The sequence below is a fragment of the Balaenoptera acutorostrata genome, chromosome 19, assembly GCF_949987535.1.
Source record: "Balaenoptera acutorostrata chromosome 19, mBalAcu1.1, whole genome shotgun sequence".
Taxonomy (NCBI): Eukaryota; Metazoa; Chordata; class Mammalia; order Artiodactyla; family Balaenopteridae; genus Balaenoptera; species Balaenoptera acutorostrata.
This window is the reverse complement of record NC_080082.1, coordinates 55,349,199-55,374,920: the sequence shown is the minus strand read 5'-3', so window position 1 is coordinate 55,374,920 and position 25,722 is coordinate 55,349,199. Positions and strand designations below refer to the sequence as shown.

General features: G+C 46.9%; 2 protein-coding genes and 1 pseudogene across 4 annotated transcripts; 2 read left to right on the top strand and 1 right to left on the bottom strand.

Annotated features, from left to right (window-relative positions):
- Positions 1-1,129: 1,129 nt before the first annotated feature.
- Positions 1,130-5,527, bottom strand: ZNF575 (zinc finger protein 575). Its single transcript, XM_057534627.1, has 4 exons — positions 5,195-5,527; positions 4,807-4,916; positions 4,257-4,365; positions 1,130-3,790 (listed from the first exon to the last, which is right to left on the bottom strand). Exons 3-4 carry the CDS (start codon positions 4,333-4,335, stop codon positions 3,132-3,134), a joined length of 738 nt encoding a protein of 245 aa, XP_057390610.1. The 5' UTR covers positions 4,336-4,365; positions 4,807-4,916; positions 5,195-5,527; the 3' UTR covers positions 1,130-3,131.
- ETHE1 (ETHE1 persulfide dioxygenase) lies at positions 5,480-25,304 on the top strand. 3 transcript variants are annotated; one of them, XM_007168064.3, is made up of 7 exons: positions 5,480-5,725; positions 12,130-12,274; positions 12,438-12,586; positions 22,510-22,639; positions 24,313-24,402; positions 24,774-24,890; positions 25,118-25,304. In XM_007168064.3, the coding sequence occupies exons 1-7, from the start codon at positions 5,681-5,683 to the stop codon at positions 25,168-25,170; spliced, it is 729 nt and encodes a 242-aa protein (XP_007168126.1). In that variant the 5' UTR covers positions 5,480-5,680; the 3' UTR covers positions 25,171-25,304. The 3 variants fall into 3 exon arrangements, with proteins under 3 accessions (XP_007168126.1, XP_007168125.1, XP_057390609.1); XM_007168063.2 differs by lacking the exon at positions 5,480-5,725 and adding an exon at positions 10,531-10,670; XM_057534626.1 differs by lacking the exons at positions 5,480-5,725; positions 12,130-12,274; positions 12,438-12,586 and adding an exon at positions 10,531-10,670.
- On the top strand, positions 11,146-11,314 carry LOC114236102 (small integral membrane protein 30-like; annotated as a pseudogene).
- Positions 25,305-25,722: the final 418 nt, after the last annotated feature.

The following is a 25,722-nucleotide window of genomic DNA, read 5'->3' as shown; positions in this document are numbered from 1 at the left end:
GCAGAAAAGGCCAGGCAGTGTTGTTATACAGTGATGAGAGTGATCGGGTCATCAGGGACCGTGTCTCAGAGGACTCACCTGTCTGCAGGGACTTGGGAGAAGTAAGGGAGGTTCTGGGGGAACCATTCCAGGCAGAGGAAGAGCAAGTGCAGAGGTCTTCAGGCAGGACAAGTGCAAGGAGTAGCAGGGTGTCGGGGTATCAGGAAAACCCAGGATCCACCCTGACCCAGCACTGTCCCTTGCTTGGTTGCGGGCAAATCCCATCCCTCCTGCACCCAGCTTTCCCATCTGGACGAAGTAAGGTTGGACCAGATGGACACCCCCCCAGATGAGTTTGTGTCCTTGAAACGTTGATGGCGGGGTGGGGTCGCTTTGGAGGAAATCTTCGGGGGCAGCTCCTCGGTAAATATGGACACAAGCCATACTGCTGGCTTTGGGGGAGGGAGCCTGCCCCTCCGCTGCCCCTCCCCCCTCCCCCAAGGGCCTTGCTGAGCAGCCTGCAGTCCTGAGGCCCCCTGATTTCCATTTGTCTGCTTGGTTCCAGCCTCATGCTGGAGATTGCACAAACCACCTCTCATTCCATCCTCCACACCTTTCAGATCTGAGCTCTGAACAATAGCTCCTCAAGAAGGCCTTTCCTCACCCTCTATATCTGAGTGTATTTGCCAGGTCTACCCTCATAATACTGTCTATCATCGTTGTAACTTGGTTTGCTTATGATCAAATTTACCAGTCTTTTCCTCTACGATCTGTACTTTTTGTGTCTTAAAGATACTTTCTCTGCCTCTGAGGTTACTAAGGGATTCTCCTTTATTTCCATCTAAATGCTGTAGAGTTTTGTGTTTCAGACTTAGATCTTAAATCACTAGAAACTAATTTTTGTGTATGCTGTGAGGTAGAGAGCCTCATTAGTTTCTATGTTGCTGTAACACATTACCAAAATCATAGCCTTTAAACAACACAAATTTATTTTATAGTCCTGGAGGTCGGTGGTCCAAAATCAGTCTGAGTGGGCTAAAATCATGGTGCTGGCCAGGCTGTGTTCCTTCTGTCTTTTAAAATTATTTTAATGTTATTTTTTATTTTATTTATCTACTTATTTAAATTTTTATTTTGCTGTGTTCCTTCTGGAAGCTCTAGGGGAGAACCCATTTCCTTGCCTTTTTTAGCCTCTAGAAGCTGCCTGCATTCCTTGACCCGTGGTCCCACATCACTCCAGTCTCTGCTTCCATTGGCAACATCTCCTCTGACTCCTCTGCTTCCCTCTTTCCCATGTAAGGACCCTTGTGATTACAATGGGCCCACGGGAATAATCAGGATAATCTCCCATCTTAAGAGCTGATCCTTCATCACATAAGCAAAGTCCCTTCTGCTGTGTGGAAGCCAACACACTCACAGGTTCTGGGGATTAGGATGTGGACATCTTTGGGGGACCATTATTCTGCCTACCACAGGGTCTCATTTAATTTTCTTCCCTATCTCTCAGCTCATACACAGATTAGCTATCCTTTCCTCACTCATCTACAGCAGGGGCCGGCAAACTACACTCCTTAGGCAGAATCCAGCCCACCTACTGTTTTTGTAAATAAAGTTTTATCGGAACACGGCCATGCTCGTCCACATATCATAATGCATGTGTCTGCCTTTGCGCTACAACAGCAGTGCCGGGTAGTTGTGGCAGATGCAGTATGGCCTGCAAAACCTAAACAGATCTACTGTCTGGCCCTTTACAGGAAAAGCTTGCCAACCTCTGATCTACAGGTGGGGACCGCCTCCTATTAGATTCTCGTAAGCACAGGTCAGTGCCCTCCCACTAGCCTACACCCAAGCCAGCACCACCGGCCTATTACTACAGCTTTGTAATAATTCTTGGTATGAAGGGAGGCGAGGCTCCCCTACTTGTTGTTCAAAGTGGACTTGGCTTCTTTACTTTGTGTTTGCCACTACTTGGTTGGTGTGCACCTCCCTCACTAGACCAGGTCTGTCTGGTTCACTGCTGTGTTCCTAACACCCTGTGCAGGGCCCGGCACACGGTACCTGCTTAATTCATATCTGTAGAACGAAGAGCAGTCCAATGTTAGCTCAGTCATCCTTGTTTTATAGCCGGAGGAACAGGCTCCAAGAGGGGAACCATCTTTGCCTGAGAAGATGCTTGTAAAGGCCTTATAATACTCCCATTTGGGAATTCCCTGGCGGTCCAGTGGTTAGGACTTGGTGCTTTCACTCCCGAGGCCCTGGTTCGATCCCTGGTCAGGGAACTAAGATCCCGCAAGCCACAGCCAAATTAAAAAACCCGCAGCGTGGCCAAATTAAAACACAAACAAAAAACCCTCCCATTTTATAGATAAGGCATTTGAGTTCAGAGAAGTGACAAGTTTGTCCAAGGCCCTGCGGCTCTTTAGTGGGTCAGGGCTGGCTCCAAAGCTTGGCCTTAAAATTTTTTTTACGCTACTGGTATACACCCCTTGTTCTTGCTTTTATGATTTAGCTTATCTTGGGAATACTTCCATGTCAGTACATGTAGAGCTGACTTTTTTCCCCTACAGCTACATCTTGCATTCTCTGGCTGTACTGTAAATTCCTTAGCTGGTCCCCTATTGATGGGCACTCGGGTTGTTTCCCATCTTTGGCTGCTGCCATCGCACTGCAGTGAACACCTTACTCTTATACCTTTTTTTCACGTGCTTATCTATAGGATAAATTCCTAGAAGTGGAATAGTTGACATGAGCATGTCTGCATTTAAAATTTTTTATACATACACTCAATGGCCAACGTGGAGGCACTAATTTAAACTCACGACAATAAGGAGAGCCTGTCTCGCCACACTCCTCAGCAGCACAGGATGCTAGCAGACGTTTAACCTTTGCCATATGAAGAGGTGCGAAAAACCAGAGCCAGGGCTTTCAAACCACACCTCCAGGTCCATGGTTTGGGGCCTAGTGCTAACTCTGTGGGTGATGTTTTCCCCTCCCAGAAACGAGTTCCTCCTGCTAAGTCTGAGCCCAGTGCGGGGGCCAGCCTCCCTTCCGGCTACCTGGAAGAGGCAAGTCCATACAGCCTGGCTTAGAGATGCCACCTCTTTATTGACCGGGGCTGGCAGCATAAGGAGCCAGTGAGCCAAGGGGAGGGTTCACTCCCGCTCCCCCGGGCTCTCGGCCTGGTGGTGGCTGTGTTGGTGAAGGAGTAGGAGGCGTCTCTGGCCAAACGCCTGGCCGCAGCTGGAGCAGCGATGCCGGGCGGTGCCCTGGCTGCCCGGCGCCGTCGGGGGGTCGTGACATAGGCGATGGGCGGCCAGTTTGGAGGGGAATGAAAAAGCCTTGGGGCAGTGCGGGCAAGGATAGGGGCGGGCGTCGGTGGCATGGTGCGTATGGCGGTGGGCCGCCAGCTTGGAGGGGTAGCAGAAGGACTTGGGGCAGTCGGGGCACGGGTAGGGGCGGGCGGGCGCGTGGGTCCAGAGGTGGGCTGCCAGCTTGGAGCGGTGGCCGAAGGCCTTTGGGCAGTGCGGGCACGGGTGCGGACGGGCGCCGCTGTGCGTGAGGCGGTGGGCTGCCAGCTTGGAGGGGTAGGAGAAGGCCTTGGGGCATTCGGGGCACGGGTGGGGGCGGGCGCCGCCGTGTGCCAACCGGTGCGTGGCCAGCTTGGACGGGTACGAGAAGGCCTTGTCACAGTCGGGGCAGCGGTGCGGGCGCTGGGGCGGGGGCCGCCGGCGGGGTCGGGAAGGCGCCCCCGCGGACGTGGCGGACCCTGGAACCGACTGGCTGGGCTTCTGCGGCGAGCCCTGGTAGGGAGCTGGGGGACAGGAGGGTTGGTGGGCTCCAGGAAGCAGCCCTGAGTCTACACCAGGCTCCCCCTCGACCTTGATATTCTAGTGTATCTGGACACCTCAAGGGTCATACTGAGATTCCCCGAATGGCATGTTCCTCCTTCTCACCCCCTGCCATGCATCATCCTAAGGGGCTCCAAAGGGTTACCTCGCTGGAACCCCAGAGCTAAGGCTTCCCCAAAGCTACTAAAGTGTCCGTTTCTAGTATCTTCCCAAGTGATCACCCTGAAATCCCGCATGTCATCTCCCCTAGAAATGAGGGGTCCCCCCAAGACAACCTGGAGGATTCCCCAGAACTTGGCGTTCTTGGGGATCCGAAATGGTTATCACCCTGGGCCTTCAAAACTTCACCCTGAGATTCCCTCAACATATGATTCTCTTGACCCCAGTTCCTGGAGAATGCCCCCTACTCACAGGTGGAGCCGCCCTCACCTCCTTTGCTCACAGGCTCCTTGCCAGTGGGACTAGGATCGGTACCCCGGGCCGCAGACTCAGCATCTCGCTCCAGCATCTTGCCGGCCCAGAAACCTAGAGGGAGGGCCTAGGGTGGGAGAGGGGGCGACGCCGGTGTTTATCAGTCTGTTGGGGAAAGGGCTGAGAGCCTAATAATCAGGGGTCAGTATGTTTAGGAGCAGGGTCTATTTAAGTCTGGGGTCCTATAAGGCGAGGGTGGGCGGAGCCTAAGGGCACAATGGGCGGGGTTATGCAAACCCGACCCAGAAGCAATCTATTTGGAACTTAGTCTCAGCGTTTGAGCCTTCGAGCGGAGTGGGCGGGGCCTCTATAACTAACTCCCAGCCGCCCCAGAGCGCGGAGCAGGCGGGGCCTATGTCCAGAGTGGGCGGAACCGGCCGAGGAACCTAAGACGGGGATGGGTGGAGCTATACTAATAAGACCCAAAGTCGGTTGCTCAGCAACTCGGTCCCAGGGGTGGGGCCTACGAGCTCAGTGGGCGGGATTCACATCGAAGAGGTAGCTTTACCCGGCTCTTGGCTTAGTCTCAGTCCATTGACGCCGCGTGAACTGCCTTCTTCTTGTCACTAAATTTCAACCCCTGCGTGGAGTTGGAGCCGTGGAGGGTAGAGGGGAGACCTGGAGGAAGACACAGAAAGAGCGTGGCTCGTGTGTTGCGATTCAGAGACCCCTAATGGACTTCTCCCTCGAGGTCCCAAGCGTCTGAGCCTCCACGCACCCCCTTGGGATCATGGCATTCGGGCACCAATGCACCCTCCCAAGGCTCAGGCGCCCATGCAGCCCCTCCGGAACCTATGCATCAGGGCCCTCCCTCGTTCCGGGAGTTCTGGCGATCAGCCCCCCCAACCTACTTCCCGAAGACCCTGGCGTCTGTGCCCGGACCGCTGCCCTCTCACCTGCGGGCGGCCCCTCCCTGGGGGCGGGGCTCCGGGCCCCTCCCTCGGGGGCCGCGGCCACTGCGGCGCTGCCTTCGGACTCTACACCGCCCGGCGCGCGCCCTGCGACGGGAGGGCAGGGGAGGGAGCGCGCGCTAGCTGCTGGGCCCAGCCTCATTTCCATTCCCTCCTCCTCCGCCGGGCCGGTGGGGCGTTAGTTCGCATGCGCAGTCGCGGCCCGCGGAGGCTGCAGCGGGGGAGACGGGATGGAATGAGGAGGTGGGTGCGCAAGGCAAGCCAATTGGTGAGCAAGCGCAGAGCTACAGGCCGAGGGACCGGAGGAAAGTGTGCTGAGGCTTGCAGGGCCTACGGTGGCTGACTGGAGTCAAGCACGTGCAGGAATTAACACGGGGAAACCTAACTCAAGAGATCTCTGAGACAACTTCCCTTTTGTATGTCCCCGTTCTTTTCGAGAATTCCGCTCGGGGCTTGAGTTCCGTCTCCCGAATGAGTTTCAAGAGCCCGCTGCCTATTCTACCCCTCAAGGCACTGGCAAGTAAAGGCTAGCTATTTCCTCGAGAGCGGGAGGGAGCGGGACGGGTTCAGAGCGAGCTGATGCCCAGTAAAAGTCACGTTATTTGCACAGCGCCCGGCACTCTTCGCCGCTGGGTGATTCAGGATTCTCCGCCCCTCCCACCCCAATGCTACGGCCCTGGGGCCGGGAGGGCGGCGGTCTCCAGGTGCCCGGGACCCTTTGTTCCCCGCTGGAGCTCCTGGTGCCAGGCCCCCGGGAAGTGACGGTGCACCTTCCCGCCCCGTACAGGAATGACCTTGAAGTGCCCATAAACCAACCCCCGCATGGGTGGATCTTCAGTCTGATAATCCACAAGGTCTGGCGAACCCTGGGAGCCGTGGGAGTTATACGGAAGGATTATTTGGGCTCATTATTTGGGCTCATTTCCCCACTCACTCCTCCCAGATGATTTTGAAGCTATATGCCAGACCTCATATTCCATAAAAATCTTTTTATTACACTTGGTTTGTTTCAGTCAGTACTTAAACAAGATCCACAAGTTGAATTTGTTTGCTTTGACTCTTCAGTGTCTTCATTGACATTTTAAAAGGTTCACTGGTTGCTGCGTGGAAAACGGATTACAGGGAGGTAGAGTGGAAGACAGAAGCCAGTGAGGTGGCTGTTATATGTTAATTATATTAGTAATTATTAAAAATTACTATTATAATTATATGATAATTATATTATTATATGATATCGATAATTATATGATAATTATATTATTAATTACAGCATCTGATATAGGTCAGAATCTGTCTTGAGTGTTTTATATATGTTCATTCATTTAATGCTGACAGCAGTTTTTCAAGAAGAGGCGCTACTATTATCTCCATTGTACAGAGATAAAAATGAGGCACTAAGACTTATCCAAGGTCACTCAGCCAGGAAATAGCAGGGCCAGGATTTGAACACTTGCAGCCTGACCCTGGAATCCATGTAATTTGCATCTATGCTTTGCTGCCTCTTTGACTGGGGCAGAGGGTGTGATGAGGGAAAAGTGGTCTGGTTGGAGAGGTTAATTCATCAGGGCTTAGTAATGAATTGGGAGGAAGTAGCAAGAGGAGGAAGGAGTCACGGATGACGATGAAATAATGATAGCCACCTCCCTGAGAGCACAACACCTGAGAAATTGTTCTGTGCCAGGTGATCTCCCAAACTCTTTGCATGTGTGAACTCATTGGATCTTTATTTTTTTAATCGAAGTATAGTTGCTGACAATACTATATAAATCACATGTGTACAATCTAGCGACTCACAATTTATAAAGGTTATACTCCTTTATAGTTATTATAAAATGTTGGCTATGTTCCCCTGTTGTACAATATATCCTTGTAGCTTATTTTATACCTAATAGTTTGTACCTCTTAATCTCTTACCCCTATCTTGCCCTCCCTCCCCGCACTGGACCCACTAGTTTGTTCTCTATATCTGTGAGTCTGCCTCTTTTTTGTTATATTCACTCGTTTGTTGTATTTTTCAGATTCCACATATAGGTGATATCCTACAGTATTTGTCTTTCTTTGTCTGACTTATTTCACTTAGTATAATGCCCTCCAAGTCCATCCATGTTGCTACAAGTGGCAAAATTTCATTCTTTTTTATGGCTGAGTAGTATTCCACTGTATATATATACCACCTCTTCTTTACCCATTCATGTGATGGACACTTAGGTTGCTTCTGTATTTTGGCAATTGTAAATAATGCTGCTATGAACATTGGGGTGTGTGTATCTTTTTTTTTTTTTTTTCTTTTTTGGCTGTGCAGCATGTAGGATCTTAGTTCCCCGACCAGGGATTGAACCCGTGTCCCCTTCAGTGGAAGCTCAGAGTCTTAAGTACACTGGCAGTACACTGGACCGCCAGGGAAGTCACCACATGTATCTTTTCTTAGATCTTCACAGTGAGGGAGGAACCATTTTCAACCACAATTTACAGATGAGAAAAGAGAAGCCCAGAAGCGTTTAGTTTTGAGCCTGAGGTCACACATTTGGGAAGGGTGATGCCAGTTTCTAACTCTTAGGATATCTCACAACTGACTACAAAATCCCCAGAGGGTGTGCACGCCTTCAAGGGACAGGTAAGCATCTACCAATCCTGCAGAAACAATTAGGAATGGGCCCCAGGGTGGAGAGGTCTTGTTTGGGGGACCCTCACAGTAAAGTGTGCCTCAGAGTCTCTGTTTTCCTGGCTTCTCTCTCCCCTGAGCTCCTGGCAATCCCTGTACCTCTCCTTGTTTTAGCCCTGATGTCTGCACCTCTTTCCCCCACCAACCAGACTGAGGACTCAACTCTGGGTCTCCAGTTTCGCTCAGCTTGAGCCAAACATTCAGGAGACCTCAATGTGAGGAATAACTGAACAAAGTTCTCTCCTTGAGTCTGAGCTCTTCTTTCTGCCTGTTTCTCCCCTCTCTTGGCGTTTCCCTGTTCTGAGAGATTCTCTCCTTCTCCCTGTACATTTCTCCCCTCTCTAATGCTCCCTGCTCCCCACATCTCTTCCCACCTCCACGATCTTCTAGAATCTTCGAGTGTATCTAAGTGACCATATTTCTTTGACAGACACCCCATTTCAGTTCTGTATCTCCCAATGTATCTCTGAAAGTCTCTCCAGATCTCTCTCTCTCTCTCTGTTATCACTGAGTCTCGGCATCTTCCTTGTTTCTGAGTGGCTCCCTGAGTCTCTCCCCTGATGAAGCCCACCAGGAATATACTAGAAGTCTGGCAAAGTTGGGTTTTATTGATTTGCTGTAGGTAAGGGTAGAGGACTGCAGAGGGAGTACTGGCTGTCTCCCCAAACACGGAGAGTTACAGTCTTCCCTTGGTATCCACAGGGGGTTAGTTCCGGGACCCCCATGGACACCAAAATTGACAAATGCACAAGTCCCTTATATCAAACGGTGTGGTACAGTTGGCCTTCTGTATCTGTGACAAAGTGACTTAGATCCTCCAGACAAGAGTGGGATGCCCTATTCTCACTACTTGTATGATTCCAAAGAGCAAGCTTTCAGACAGCCCATGACTAGACATTGTCTCAACTCTAGGTCCTTGGGATAAATGAACAAAAGCCGTTTTTAGAGGTTCACATTCCAAGAGAAGTCAATGATCCCCAACCTGATTTTACAAGACATCGTGGAAAATTATTTTTTTTTAATGATTTCTTCCTGGGAAGACATAAACATTCCTGATAAAATACTTAAGTGATTTTTTAAAATTTTATTTATTTATTTATTTATTTTTGGCTGTGTTGGGTCTTCGTTTCTGTGCGAGGGCCTTCTCTAGTTGCGGCGAGCGGGGGCCACTCTTCATTGCGGTGCGCGGGCCTCTCACTATCGCAGCCTCTCTTGTTGCGGAGCACAGGCTCCAGACGCACAGGCTCAGTTGTGGCTCACGGGCCTAATTGCTCCGCGGCATGTGGGATCTTCCCAGACCAGGGCTCGAACCCGTGTCCCCTGCGTTGATTGGCAGGCAGATGCTCAACCACTGCGCCACCAGGGAAGCCCCTTAAATGATTTTAAAATAAAGTTTAATGGGATAATCTGTTGTTCTGGGACCAGGCACTCAACCAACAGCCCCTCAAAACACTAATGACATTGAACCAAACTTTTTTTCTTTCTAACAATGAAGGTCCAACCACCTGCTTTTCCTATAAAATGGCCCTGGGGCTATGAATGTATTGGGGTCTCTTGTTGGGTTTCTACTTCTCCAGGGAGAGAAATCTGTGCTTCTCCCAGTGTGTCTCCCTCGCCCTTTGAGTGTCCCCCTGTTCTTTGTTTCTCTGGTTTTTAAAAATATTAATTTTTATTTTATATTGGAGTATAGTTGATTTACAATGTATTATTAGTTTCAGGTGCACAGCAAAGGGATTCAGTTATACATATGCACACATCCATTCTTTTTCAGATTCTTCTCCCATATAGGTTTTTACAAAATATTGAGTAGAATTCCCTGTGCTATACAGTAGGACCTTGTTGTTTATCTATTTTATATACAGTAGTGTGTGTATGTTAATCCCAAACTCCTAATTTATCCCACCCCACCCCCACCCCCACCTTTCCCCTTTGGTAACCATAAATTTGTTTTTGAAGTCTGTAAGTCTGTTTCTGTTTTGTAAATAAGTTCATTTGTATCTTTTTTTTTTGGTATCATTTTTTAAGAGTCCACATATAAGTGATGTCATATGATATTTGTCTTTCTCTGTCTGACTTCCTTCGCTTAGTATGATAATCTCTAGGTCCATCCATGTTGCTGCAAATGGCATTATTTCATTCTTTTCTATGGCTGAGTAATATTCCATTGTGTATATATAGCACATCTTCTTTATCAGTTCCTCCATCAATGAACATTTAGGTTGCTTCCATGTCCTGGCTACTGTAAATAGTGTTGCTATGAACATTGGGGTGCATGTATCTTTTCAAATTATAGTTTTGTCCGGATATATGCCCAGGAGTGGGATTGCTGGATCATATGGTAGCTCTATTTTTAGTTTTTTAAGGAACCTCCATGCTGTTCTCCATAAGTGACTGTACCAGTTTACATTCCCACCAGCCTTTAGGAGGGTTCCCTTTTCTCCACACTCTCTCCAGCATTGTTTGTAGACTTTGGATGATGGCCATTCTGACTGGTGTGAGGTGATTGTTCTTTGTTCCTCTGGGTCTTCCTGTCTTCTCCGTCTCTAAAGCCTCCCCGTTGGTCCCCAGCCTCGTTCTGCTCCGTCCCGCCCTCGGCCCCAGGCACTTGTGGCCCCTTTAAGGCGGGCCCCGCCCCTGCCCCCGCCCCGCCCCTCCGGGGTTCAACCTTGGGTGCGTTCGGCTTCCGCTGGCACCACTCAGTCTCCAGCCTCGGGCGCAATGGCGGGGTCTGCACTGAGGGTCGCTGGGCGGCAGCTCAGTCAATACAGCGAGTCTGGAGCCCCCATCCTCCTACGGCAGGTTCGCGGTGGCTGGACCGGGGAGCGAGATTACTGGATCCTGGGTGGCGGCAGGGGCGGAACTCCTGGGTCCTTTAAATCCGGAGAGATACCCGGGCCCTGATGCCTGGATCTTTGCGGAAAGGGGTGTAGGGCTAGACTCTTGCGTCCTTTAAAGGGGAGTGATCTGGGTCCCAGGTCTGGGACCCCGATCTGGGCTTCGGGCTGGACTCTTGCTTCCATTACAGAAGAGGATGATGGGGACCCAGGTTTGGGGATGGATGAAAGTTGGGACTCATTGGTTCCGACGGAGTAAGGTTCTGGGGTCCCAGACTCCTGACTCCGGGCAGGGGGATTCCTGTAATGGCTGCTGACTTGAAGGTGCTGTCACGCGGAACCTCTTAGCCTCAGCATCCTGAACTGATAGAATTAAACAAATACCGCTTTCTTTGAAACCTTCAGCCTTTAAGGACCAGTCACCTCAAGATCTCAACATCATGATCTTAGTTTCAATACAATTGTTCCTAGTCCTCTTTTCATTGCTTTTGGTGCTGCCTGTTGTTGAAGCAGTAGAAGCCGGAGATGCAATCGCTCTCGTTCTCAGTATTACAGGCATTTGTGCTTGTTTGGGGGGTCTATGCACGAAGGAGAAATGGACAGATGTGACTTTGAAGGACCTCCTGAATCAAACCTTGCCCTGAAAACCTTTGTGCTGTTGAGGTTCAGAACTGAGTTTTGGTGTCTGAAAGTTCCCAAGAAACAGTAAATAGGGTAGTTTCAGTCTTGGCTTCCCTATAAATAGGAACAAACTGATATACTATATTAAATGCAAAACAAAACGTTCTCTTCACAACAAATAATGCACTGAAAGATGCCGTCTGTAATTTGCATTTGCTAGTTAGAAAGAAGGTCAAAGAAGTGAGAAGGCTGAACTTTGCAAAAGTAATATTTCACAGTTTAAGAATTCTCAATAGGAAGAAGAAAACTCTTGCCCAGAATCTTAGGAAATTGCCACTGTATCACTGCCTTTTGCATCACTGAGGAGTCTTTTCTCCATATTTTTAATGGATTTTTGTTTTGTTATCTCCCAAGTTAATATTGTACCTAGATATTAAATACAGTTGGTCAAAAATTAAAACTTATCTCTTGGTGGGGGAAAAAGTTTAGAAAATGTATTCGTTGTATCTAACGTTGAAATGGAGGAAAGATTTAATGGAAAAAAATACTTTATATTGACATTGAAATGGAGAAGAGATTTAATGTTTAACAAAAACAAAAAAAAATTTTATATTAACGGGTAACATCTCCATGGTGAGAAGTACTATATTAAATATAAACCCATTAAGTAAAAAAAAGGGGGGGAGGCAGGGACTTCTGCTTCTGGATCTTAGGAAGAGAATCGAGTTGAGGCCTGGACTCCTGGGTCCACAGTAAGGGGGGATCTGAATCTGTACTCTCACCTGTCCCCACCCCCTTTCCAGATGTTTGAGCCCAAGAGCTGCACCTACACTTACCTCCTGGGTGACAGAGAGTCCCGAGAGGCCATTCTGATCGACCCGGTTCTGGAGACAGCGCATCGGGATGCCCAGTTGGTCAAGGAGCTGGGGCTACGGCTGCTGTATGCTGGTCCGTTTGGGGGCCGGGCTCCTGGGCCTGAGGGGGCGGGACCGTAGAGTGGAGTGGGAAGCTAGGACCGGGACTCCTGGGTCTGAGGGAGGAGGGGGCTGGGGGCTGGGAATCCTGCGTCCTCTCAGTGCCCTCCTGGACCTGGCTCTCCTCTCTCTCCCAGTGAATACCCACTGCCATGCGGACCACATTACCGGCTCCGGGCTGCTCCGGTCCCTCCTCCCCGGCTGCCAGTCTATCATCTCCCGCCTTAGTGGGGCCCAGGCTGACATTCACATTGAGGATGGAGACCCCATCCACTTCGGGCGCTTCGTGAGTTGGATGCTGGGTCCCCGAGAGGGTGGTGGCCTGGAGTTTTTGGACTAAAGGGAAGAGGGGGTTGGGGGCCTGGACGCCCGAGTCCTGGGGCAGGAGGGGCCCCAGGCCTGGGTTCCTGATCCCTGAGTTTCTGTCTCAGGGAGAAGGGCGCCATAAACCCAGGTGAAAAACTGAGCCAAGAGGCTCTGGGCAGGTGTGTCTCTGGCCCATCCCCTAAGTCAACAACATTTATGGCGTTTCCTATAACCTTGGGGCAACTCCTTTGTCCTGGAGTCTCATAAAATTTGACTGGGAGCTGGAATTACAAGGTCACGGCTGGCTGAGGGAGAGACCCAGCTCTGTCTTCCCAGAGCCACTGTTGGAGGAAGGTGCGTGCAGTTGCCCAGAGCCGGGACTAGGGTGAGTCAAGAGAGGAATCCAGGACGCAACATTTAAGGAGGCGCTCATTCTCAGGGTGGTGCAAAGGCAGGGCTGGTACCTTCGAGTGGGCGCCTCCTTAAATGTTGCTCCCTATAGGAGCCTGCTTGCCGCACCCTAACCCCAGCCCTGCTATTGCCTCACACAGGAATGGTCTGAAGGTTCCTACCTCCTCTCCTTTCTTTGCCACGAGCAGAATCAGCAGGTTTCCGGCCAGAATTTCAACCCAGGGCAATACGATGGGTGAGGAGGGTGCTAGGGTTGCCCTCAGACGGAGGGGAAACAGCTGGCAGGACTTTTTTCTGATCAAAGTTGCTAAAGACTTAGAGAGTTTGGCTGGCTTTGGGGCCAGTATGTCACTTGGACTTGGCCTCCAAGTTAGAAGGTTTTGCTAAACGAGACCAATTAAACTGAGTCAGATTGTTTCGTGGAAATAAAGGCTGTGTGTGGGATCCAGAGGGTTTGACTCCACTGGTTACAGCCTCTTTATTTCAAGCCTTTTTCTGGAAGCAGGTAAAAAAGAAAATGCATTGTACATTTAGGTACACTGTACCTAATAAGCAGGTGCTAACAAGCATTTCTTGGGTTGAGAAGCCTTAGAGGTGTTAGAAGTGGTTGGAGTTTTGTGTCAAGAAGAGCCCTTTGTTAAACTGGATGAGTGATGTTTTCAATGAATCAACATGGAAGGGCTTAGCTGTGGAAGATTTAGCTTTAGTGCTTGGGTTATTTATTAATTAATTAATTTATTTATTTTTGGCTGCATTGGGTCATTGGGTCGTCATTGCTGTGCGTGGGCTTTCTCTTGTTGCGTCGAGCGGGGGCTTCTCTTGTTGCGGAGCACAGGCTCTAGGTGCATGGGCTTCAGTAGTTGCAGCACGTGAGCTCAGTAGTTGTGGCTCGCGGGCTCTAGAGCACAGGCTCAGTAGTTGTGGCGCACGGGCTTAGTTGCTCTGCAGCATGTGGGATCTTCCTGGACCAGGGCTTGAATCCGTGTCCCCTGCATTGGCAGGCTGATTCTTAACCACTGCGCCACCAGAGAAGTCCCTGCTTGGTTTTTTTAAACAGCTTTATTGGTATAATTCACAAACCATCCAGCTCACCCATTTAAAGTGTACTTACTATTCAGTGACTTAGTATATTCAGAGTTGTACATCCATCATCACAATTCATTTTAGAATATTTTCATCACTCCAGAAAGAAACCCCACACCCCTTAGCTCTCACCCCAGTGTGCCCCTCTTTCACTCTACTAACCACTAACCTACTTTCTGTCTCTATAGATTTGCCTATTCTGTACATTGCATAGAAATATGGTATCATACTATGTGTGGTCTTTGTGACTGGCTTTTGTCACTGACCATAATGTTTTCAAAGTTCATCCATGTTGTAACATGTATCAGTGTTTCATTTCTTTTTATATCAGTGTTTCATTTCTTTTTATTGCTGAATAATATTCCGTTGTATGGATATATCACATTTTATTTTTTCATTCATCAGTCGATGGACATTTGAATTGCTTCCACTTTTGGCTATTATGAATTATGCCACTATGAATATTCATGTGCAAGTTTTTGTGTGGATGTATGTTTTCATCTCTCTTGGGTATATACTTAGGATGGAATTACAGGATCATATGATAACTCTGTTTAACAATTTGAGGAACTGCCAAACTGCTATCAAAAACTGTTATCCGAAGCGTCTATACCATTTTATGTTCCCATAACCAGTTGTGTGAGGGTTCCAGTTCCTCTACATCCTTGTTAGCACTTGTTATTATCTGTCTTTATGATTGTTCAGCATTTTGTTTCGTTTTCGTCTGAGTTCTTTATAAACCTTTGGAGATGGGCACTTTTTTTCCCTCTCATTTTCCTCCTCCCACTTAAAAAATTTGAATTGTAACATGCATATTATACAGTAAAAGGGGCACATATTGCACATGTACAGCTTGGTAAATTTTAACATATGTCTGTACTTGAGTATCCACCGCCCAGATCCAGATCCAGAACATGCCCATCGCCCCAGAAGTCTTCCTTGTCCCTCTTCTTGGCCATTGACAGCCCCACCAAGGGACCGTTCTGCTGACTTATTTAATCTTAGATTAGTTCTGCCTGTTCTGGACCTTACAAACAGGAACCAGTGTGTACTCTTATGTCTGCTTCTTTCACTCTACCTACTATTGTATATAATTGTAGTTCTTTCCTTTTTTGCTGTATAGCAGTGGTTGGCCAACTTTTTCTGTAAAGGACCAGATGGTAAATATTTTCAGTTTTGCAGGCCATATGGTCCCTGCTGTAACTACTTAATTTTCGTATTGGTGTGAAAGCAGCTACAGACAGTGCATGCATGAATAAGCATGGCTGGGCTCCAGTAAAACTGTATTTATGGCCACTGAAAATTTAATTTCAATAATTTTCATGTGGCATGAAATGTCATTCTTATAAAAGCAGATGGCAGACCAAATTTGGTGTACCGACCATAGTTTGCCAACCCCTGACGTAGAGCATTTCACTGTGTGAATTGATGACAATTTATATCCATTCTCCTTTTGATGGTTGATTCTAGTTTGGGGCTATTATGAATAATGCTACTCTGAAGATTCTTGTACAAATCTCTTGGTGGACATTACTCTCAATTCCAGGGAGTGGGTTTGCTGAGTCTTAGAACTGACACATATTTAACTTTAGCAGAAACTGCCAAACAGCTTATTTTTTTTTTTAATAAATTTATTTATTTTATTTATTTATTTTTGGCTGTGTTAGGTCTTCGTTGCTGGGCACGGGCTTTCTCTAGTTGCAGCGAGCGGGGGCTACTCTCCGTTGCGGTGCATGGGCTTCTCATTGCAGTGGCTTCTCTTGTTGCGGAGCACGGGCTCTAGGCACGTGGGCTTCAGTAGTTGTGGCACGTGGGCTCAGTAGTTGTGGCGCACGGGCTTAGTTGCTCCGCGGCATGTGGGATCTTCCCGGACCAGGGCTTGAACCCGTGTCCCCTGCATTGGCAGGCGGATTCTTAACCACTGCGCCACCAAGGAAGCCCCAAACAGCTTTTTGAATTGGTTGTACATTTTATATTCACAGTGGGCCAAATTTGTATGGTTTCACTGTAGAATGGATTTTCTGTTTTAATAAGCAATGATTGAGATTTGAACATTCTAGCTCCCATGAGGGTTGGCGGATTCCGAAAGTTAGTGTTGCCTGTTAAATATAGCGATATAGAGGGGGTGCTGCTCAAGATACTAATCCCAGGTCCCCAGGATTCCTTAACCCTCTTAAAAATTATGGAGGGCCCTGAAAAGCTTTTGTTTACCTGGGTTCTATCAAGCAATATTTACTGTATTAGTTATATGTCAATTATATCTCAATTTTAAAAAGATAATGGGAAATTCCCTGGTGATCCAGTGGTTAGGACTCTGTGCTTTCACTGTGGAGGGCCTGGGTTCAGTCCCTGGTCAGGGAACTAAGATCCCACAAGCTGCGCGGTGAGGCTAAAAAAAAAAAAAAGAAATAAAAAATAAGTATTTAGATATGCAAAACGTATTTACTGTATCAGAAGTTGAAACTGAGACTTTTTTAAAACACAAGAATCCACAAGCACACATTCCATCAGCTGTCAGAGTGATGACATCATCACAAGTCATGGAGCTTCTGGGAAAACTGCACTGAACTCTCAGGGGAGAATGAGAGTGAGAAAGGGCAAAAGACCTCTTCACACTATTATGAAAATAGTTTTGATCTTGCAGACCCTCAGGGTTCCCTCGACTACACCACTTGAAGAACGATTCTTTTTACAAAACCTTTGTCACATCTAACGACATAGACAATAATTCTTAAATAGGTCTGAAATCCAGCCCATGTTCAAATTTCTCCAAGTGCTTAGGAGTCATTTTTACAGCTGTTTTTATGAACCAGGACCCGATCGAGGTTCACACATGGCATTTGGCTGTTAGGTCTATTGAGTCTCTTTTAATCTAGAACAGTTTCATACCCTTTCTGCCCCATGACATTGACTTTTGAAGCTCCCAGCCTGTTGTCTTGCAGAATATCCCACTTTCTGGATGTGTCTGGTTGTTTCCTCCTAGTGTTATTTAACTTGTTCTTTGAAAACTTCTCTTTGCTGTTAACTGAAGTAGATTGCAGATATTTCTGTATTGGATGATAATAATAATAAATAACTTAATAATAGTTAACAAATACTGAGTGTTTTGTTTTTCACTTAGAATTGTGAGAAAGTGCATTTTCTCAGCATGTATCTCACAAAATTTTCAGAATCAAATATCACTTCCTGGCAGCAGGGAGAGGTGGGACCCATGGCTAGTGTTGGGGTGTGTGCCCCATTTATGGAGGACACCCACTACATAATTCAAGTTGATTATTCATGCTTGGGAATGTAGTCTGTCTACTGTAAAGCCTTTTTTTTTTTTTTAATTAGAAGCTGCAAATATACATTTTTGAAAAATCTTCCAAATGTTAAGGGTAAACAACAAATTCAGACTTTTAATAACTGCTGAGCAGTCCAAACAAAACATTGCTATGGCTGAACCTGGTTCTTGAGCCTCCACTGTGTCTTTTCTGACAAATAGATCTCATTAAACCTTCCTAACCACATAGTGAGATCAGAAACATTTTCCCCATTTTACAGAGAAGGGAGTGCAGGGAGGGAAAGTGACTTGCCCAAAAGTTATACTGAAAAAGTAGCTGAGCGAGGAATTGAACCCAGGAGGCCTGGTGGGTCCACTAGATCAGTGTTTTTAGAATTTTAAAACATTATTATTTTTATAATATAGCAATTATTGTGTTGGGCATTTTTTTTTTTTTTTTTTTTTTTGCCTCATCACGCAGCTCATGGGATCTTAGTTCCCTGACCAGGGATCGAACCTGGGCCTGTGGCAGTGAGAGCTCGGAGTCCTAACCACTGGACCGCCAGGGAATTCCCTGGGCGCTTTTAAAATGCTTTACATACATGAAATAATTTAATCTTTATAATAGCCCTATGAAGTGGGGACAATTATTATGCCCATTTTACAAATGAGCAGAGAAGCCCAGAGAGGTGAAGTAACTTGCCCAAAGTCACACAACTAGTAATAGCAGAGCCAAAATTAGAATCTGTGTCACCTGGCTCCAGAGACTACTCCTAACCACTAATCCATGTGCCCTCACCAAGAGAGAAATATTTTACATCTGGATTCAGCACTGAAACCTCAGCTTCATGAAATACCACTTACCCTTCCTGTGTACAAGGCACACTGAGACTTCCCACTTTATCCCATTCCTCCCCACTCCACTCTTTATGTCCAGCCCACTTTTTTTTTTTTGCTCATGGTTATGTCTGTGAGAGTCATCCATATTGTCGTGTATAGTTATAGTTTGTTCATTCTCATCCTGTGCCTCAGTTTCCTCATCTGTAGAATGGGAACAGGAGTGGTACTTACCTCATAAGGATGTGTGTGGCCTGAATGAGTTCAGTCATGTAAAGTGCTTAGAAGAGAGCCTGGTACAGGAAAAAGGGTAATCAATGCCAGGCTTCTAAAGAGTAAGTAGATCAGACTGATGGGAGAAGCGGAAATTGCAGGGGCAAAGAGGTGTGGAGAAGTGTGCTATTTTCTGGAAATGACTCGGGTTCAGAGTAGCTGGGGAAAGGAGGATGTTATAGGACATGGGGCTGGAAAAGTGAGCAGGCACCAGAGCAGGGGCTGAGGAGCTGGTACTCTGCCCTAGGGGCAGTGGGAGCTGGGGAAGGGTTTTGAGCAGAGAGGGACAAAATTGGATCTGGGTGATAGAAAACCCCCCTCAGGGTCATGTAGGAGGTGGATTGGAGGCTGGTAGGCCAGGGAGGAGGCTGTCAGTTGGCCCAAGCAGGAGAGGCCTGAGATGGGCAGGATTATGGGGGTTGATAGAGGATAAATTCTAGATATTCCAGAGAAGAGAAAGATAAACAGGGAGGCTGATCATCAGCAAAGCCACTTGAGACACAGACTCAGTCACTAAGGGCCTAGGGGATCTTGATCTATGTGGCAAGCTGGATTGTGTTCAATTGATATTAAAATTTTGTTCAGTGTATACACATAAGACAATTATATATACCATATACCACTGACCCTTGAACAACCTAGGAAGTTAGGGGCACTGACCCTCCCCACAATCAAAAATTGGGGTATATCTTCCAGTTGGTCCTTCTATCTGCGGTCCTTCTATCTGCGGTTCCTCTGCATCCACAGATTCACCAAACCAGATCATGTAGTACTGTAGTATTTACTACTGAAAAAAATCCGTCTATATGTGGACTTGCACAGTTCAAACCCGTGTTACTCAAAGGTCAACTGTATATACTCTAACTACTGGTTGTTTACAACTGACGTCCTTCTGATGGCCAATACCCATGCCATAACTATGGTTAAATATTTTGAACATTACTCCTGAATATCCATCCCCCTTTTTAGTTCAAAAGACTCCCATGCTTTTTTTTTTTTTTTTTTTTTAATTTTTTTCCCCCCCTACTTTATTTATTTATTTATTTATTTATTTTGGCTGTGTTGGGTCTTCGGTTCGTGCGAGGGCTTTCTCCAGTTGCGGCAAGCAGGGGCCACTCTTCATTGCGGTGCGGGGACCGCTCTTCATCGCGGTGCGCGGGCCTTTCACTATCACGGCCCCTCCCGTTGCGGGGCACAGGCTCCAGACGCGCAGGCTCAGCAGCTGTGGCTCACGGGCCCAGCTGCTCCGCGGCATGTGGGATCTTCCCAGACCAGGGCTCGAACCCGTGTCCCCTGCATTAGCAGGCAGATTCTCAACCACTGCGCCACCAGGGAAGCCCTCCCATGCTTTTTGTTTAAAAAAAAAAAAATTCAGAGAGTATGGAAACATACAAAATAAAAAGTGAAAGATCATCCCTCTACTACCAAAAGGTAATGTTAATTTTGGGGGCCAGGGGATGTGATTTTTCCCACAAGATTTTGCAAGATTTGTGATTTTGCTTTGCACTTGTTTTGCATTGCCCATATATTTCTATTGTAGATGAACTAGGAAGGTGTTTGGCAGAAAGTAACGGAAAAACCCATACAGTGGCTTAAATAAATAGTTTAATTTTTTTCTATAACAGGAAATTTGGAAGAAGGTAGTTATTCTCTTCGATTTGGCAGCACCATCATTTGTGGGATTCTCTTGGCTTTTTTTCTTCATGGTTGCAAGATGGCTGCTGCAGCTCCAGCCATCACACCTTGTGTTCAGAGCCAGATGAAGTGGAAAGGGCAGGTGCCAGTCCCTTTTATCAGGAAGGGAAAAGCTTTCCCAGAAATCCTCAGGAGACTTATCGAGATCTCATTGTCCAGAGAACTGTGCCAGAGGCCACCCAAGCTGTCAGGGAGGCTGGGAAAGTGCTTGGCGGGGCACACTGATGCCCCAGACCAAATTGGAGATCTGTGAGTGGGGAAGGTTAGAATGGATATTGGGTGTGGAAACAGAGTCTGCACATTGTGTCCTTCAACAATTAGCAGATGACTGACCTGGATGAGGATGCTAATTGGTGGGAGGGGCCTCTATTAAGAGAAGAGGAGTGATATGTGAGTGAGAACTAACCTTTTAAGTGATTGTTAGATCATTGGGATAAAAAATTTTTCTGACAGTTGCTTCCCTGAACTGAGCGTGGGAATTTAGATAATCAAGGCTCCCTGGATGGTGTTTTTGTGCTCATGTGTCAGGGGTTCTTAACCGCAGAGTCTTTTTTTTTTTTTTTATAAATTTATTTATTATTTATTTATTTATGGCTGCATTGGGTCTTTGTTGATGCCGCACGGGGCTTTCTCTAGTTGCAGCCAGCAGGGGCTGCTCTTTGTTGTGGAGCACGGGCTTCTCACTGCGGTGGCTTCTCTTATTGTGGAGCACAGGCTCTAGGCATGGGCTTCAGTAGTTGTGGCACGCGGGCTCAGGAGTTGTGGCTCGCGGGCTCCAGAGCGCAGGCTCAGTAGTTGTGGCGCACAGGCGTAGTTGCTCCGTGGCATGTGAGATCTTCCTGGACCAGGGCTCGAACCCGGGTCCCCTGCATTGACAGACGGATTCTTAACCTCTGCGCCACCAGGGAAACCCAACCACAGAGTCATAGAAGTGACTTTGAGGGGTCAGAAAGTATGTGCATCTGCGATGTTGCTAGACGCTGCTAAGCTGCCCTCTAAAATGGCTATACTGAGTTGTACTCACATCCCAGGAGATGAAAGGGTTTGCTTCAAGCACCCTAAGCAACTCTGACAACTGCCAATCTGTTAGGTGAAAAATAGGGGTTTTAGATCTCTCCTTCCCTTCCTTTCTTTTAAGGAAGATCAAACATCTTAGATGTTTTTTGACTATTTGTTCCCTCTACCATGAATTGCCTGGTTTTTTCTTTTGCCCATTTTTCTTTGGGGGTTCTTATTGATGCTTAGGGGCTGTTTATATATTATGACTATTCACACTTTTTAATACTTTCTTATACATGCTGCTAATGTTGTCTCTGAGTTTTTTTGTCTTGTCACTCCTATTTTTGTCTTTTTCTGTAATGAAGTTAAACTATGTGGTCACATCTGTTCCTGTTTTTCCTTATGGCCTCTGAATTTCCTATCATGCTTAGAAAAACCTTTTCTACCTCAAGATTTTATATATATAAATATATATGTATTTATAAATATATATATTCTTCTATATTTCCTTCTAGAATTTTTTGGGTTTTCTATGTTTAGATCTTTCATTTATCGTGAATTTTGTGTTTTATTTTTGATTATAAAATGATGTGTTTTAAAAATACATAAATAAATAAAATGACATGTTTAATGTAAAAAAAAAGAATATAGGAAAAGGCTAAAGAAAAAAAATATTTTGAGTTAATGAGTAAATTTTTTTTTAAGAGATGACATTGTACAAGTTGCTTTGTAACCTGTTTTTTGCACTTACTGGATAGTAAATATCTTTTCATGCCATTAAATGTTTGTGTATAGCATCACTGAATTTTATTTCAATGACAATTTTAAATGACTGTTTAGTATTCCATATTTATATTAGTGTGCTTATCTTTTTCTTACTGATTTATAAGATCTGTTTGTACATAAAGTACGCTACTATGTGGTGTATTTGTGTTACAAATATATTTTGCCACCATGTTGATTCCCTTTAAATTTTGTTTATGATGTTGCCATTCAGAAACACCAAATTTATTTATATTCAAACCACTGATCTTTCCCTTAATGATTTATGACTTTGGGGATGAATGTTCTTTTCTAACCAGAGATCATATATTTATTTGTATTTTTGTTGTTGTCACTGTTTTATGATTTTATTTTCTTGCTTGAAGTTTTTAATTCTTTGGGAGTTTACTCTGGAGTGAGGTTTGAGTCCGGGATCTAACTTCAGATTTTTTTAATCGAAAAGAGGTTATCTAGATGTGACCCTGGGATGGGATGGGGTGGGGGGCTTCTGAGGCCAGCTTCACCATGAGAGTAAAGCCACAGCCTTATTGGTGACTCTTTGTACTCTCCTTCTCTGCCAGGCCTTGGAGACCCGGGCCAGCCCGGGCCACACCGCAGGCTGTGTCACCTTCGTCTTGGATGACCACAGCATGGCCTTCACTGGAGATACCCTGCTTATCCGAGGGTGTGGGCGGACAGACTTCCAGCAAGGTCACAGGCCCCTTTCCCCAGCCCGAGATCTTAGTATGGTTATATGGGTGCCAGGGTTTTAAGTGTCAGTTGCAATAATGAATGAATGAATGTTAGACTTTTAGGGAGTCAGGATTAGATTCAAGGAGTTTAGTGCTGGAGTGGAGGAGAGTTGGGTTCAGAGGTTAGTGGTTGGGGGACAGTTAAGAGTCAAGACTGTGTGTTAGTTATTTATTGCTGTAAAGCAAATCACCCCAGAACTTAGTGGCTTAAAACAATGATTAACATCATCTCACACAGGTTTTGAGAGTTAGGACTCTGGGAGAAGCTTAACTGGATGGTTCTTGCTCAGGGTCTTGCGTGAGGTTGCAACCAAGCTGCTGGCCAGGGCTGACTGAAGGCTTGACTGGGGCTGGAGGATCCACTTCCAAGGTGGCTCACTGACGTGGCCAGTGAGCTCTTGCTGGTTGTTGGCAGGAGGCCTCAGTTCCTCACAATGCAGACTTCTCCATAGGGCTGCTTGAGTGTCTTCACGACATGGCAGCTAGATTCTCCCAGAGGGAACAATCAGAGAGACAGACAGACAGAAGGCCTAATTTTTTTTTTTTTTTAATGAGCTTGTCTCGGAAGTTAAACTCTGTTATTTCTGCCATATCCTATTTATTAGGTGCAAGTCACTTAGTCCAGACCACTAAGTCAAGGCAAGGGGAATTATGTGTCACATTTTCAAGAGAAGAGTTTCAAAGTGTTCATGGGCATATTTTTAACCCCCCATAAGGGGTTTAGCTGGTGCGGGGAGGGGTGTGGAGTTTGATTCAGGGGTTTAGCTGCTGGGGGCAGTTAGATTTGGCAATTTAGCTGCTAGAAGGTTGCTAGATTCAGTGGTTTAATTGCTAGGAGGTGGTGTTACATTTGGGGTTTAGCTGCTGGGGGCAATTAGATTAAGGGGTTTCGCTTCGGGGAGGGTGTTTACTTTCACAATATCAGGGTATGAGATTTGAGTATGTGTGTGAATGTGAGGTGGACACTAAATTGGGAGGATTTAGCTGCCTTGCAGGAGGCGGGCAAGGCTGAACGAAAGAGAAGAGACAGAGCCACAGCAAGCTGGCCGTGGGTAACCAGATCCCCAGGCTGCCTCTTTCTTCCTCTTTCCTTATCTCTCCATCTTGGTCTCTTATCTTTTTCTCTTTGAGGCTCCTAATCTCCCATTTATCCATCCCCAACACAGTCATGAGATCGAAAGATTTAGGCTGAAAGGAAAGGTGGCAGAACGTTCCAGAGAGGTTTGTCCCAGTCTCAACTTAGGACTCAGAGCTTCTTGTCAGAACCATGGCTCTATCCTCCTCTTTGGCCTCATGTCTTCAGTTTCTTACCTTCCCGTCCACTTTCCCTGCCCAGAATCCTTTCTTGGCATCCCCAGAGTGAGGGCATTTGGTGCTTCAGGGTCATATCCCAACCTTGTTTACAGTCATGCTGAATTCTCACCATTTCCCAATTCTTTGCCTATGCTGTTCCACCTGCCTAGAATGCCCTTCCCTCTCCTTCTTTACCCAGTCAAGGGGCTACTGGCAGAAAATGAGGGAGACGGTTTAGCTACAGTGATTTTTATCCTCTCATCCTTTTCCTGAAAGGAAGGGATTTGGGAGCTTCTCTCATCCTGTTGCTCCACTGACCTCTGAGTTTTCCCTCCCCAGGCTGTGCTAAGACCTTGTACCACTCAGTTCATGAAAAGATCTTCACACTTCCAGGAAACTGTCTGATCTACCCTGCTCATGATTACCACGGTGAGGGCTTCCTGGAGGAGGTGTGGGATTTACATAACTTACTATTTGAGAGGGAGCACCAAACCGCTGTGGCTTGCAGACTACAATTCCCAGGAACTCCTCTGGCCAAAAAGATCAAGTGCTTAGGTGTACTGAGTGTGGATGTAGAAACTACGATGCCTAGAATCTGGAAGGCATAGGCTCTCCTGGGACTTCCTTATAGAACGTAGGGAACTGTGGGAAACTACATTTCCCATAGTGCCCATTGAGGAGGGGAAGCAATCTGTTAGGCCTGGGCCGGAAAGGCACCCTGAGGCCTCCTGGGAAATGTAGTTCTGGGAGGCCCAAGGCACTGGATGGCTCAACATTCCTCCCCCTCTCTTGGCCACTAGGACTCACAGTATCCACTGTGGAGGAGGAGCGGACTCTAAACCCTCGGCTCACCCTCAGCTGTGAGGAGTTTGTCAAGGTCATGAGCAAACTGAACTTGCCCAAACCTCAGCAGATAGGTGAGCAGTTGCGGGGGAGGAGAGTGCTGGGGTCTGGATTCCCGGGTCTGAGGGAGAAGGCGCTGGGGATCTGGACTCCTGGGTCTGAGGGATGGAGGGGCCTCAGGGCCAGAACTCTAGTTTCCCAAAGAAGGACTATTAGGATTTCTGGGTCCCCAGTGGGGCATAGAGAGAGCGGGAGGGTCTGCCTGGGCCCCTTGGTTTCAGCCTTAGCTTCTTCCTTTCAGACTTTGCTGTTCCAGCTAACATGCGCTGTGGGATCCAGACCCCCCCTTCCTGACCCTCAGGTGCTCAAATCCAGTTAATAATGCACTAGGTGGGTGAGGGGAGTGGTGCCATCACCAGAGCCTCTCTTCTCTTCGCCTCCCTTACCAGCCTCTCAAGCTTCATAAATAAAAAAAAATATTTTTTTTCCCTCTGAATCTGACTTCTGTTTTCTGGGGGACCCAATGGGTTTCTGGGCTGAGATGCCTGTAGTTAGTTCTGGTCCCTGGGTAGGCCAGGGAGCAAGGCAGCATAAAGGTCCTGGAAGCCTGGAAGGAGATTTTCTAACTCATAAGATAGAAGCAAACAGATATCTGGGGCAGGGTTCCTCAGCTCCTTGGATTAGAACAGTCTTGAGTGTAAACCACTTGCCCCATGAGACCCAGAATAAGGTACTTCACTTCTCCACGCCTCAGTTTCCTCATCTGTAAAATGGGAATAATAGTAATAGTAATAGGGTGTCATGATGATCCAATGAGTCCATATGTATGAAGTGCTTGGTACACTGCCTGCACAGCAGACTTCCTATCAGTGTTCACTATTACTGTTACTATCATTTGAAATCATC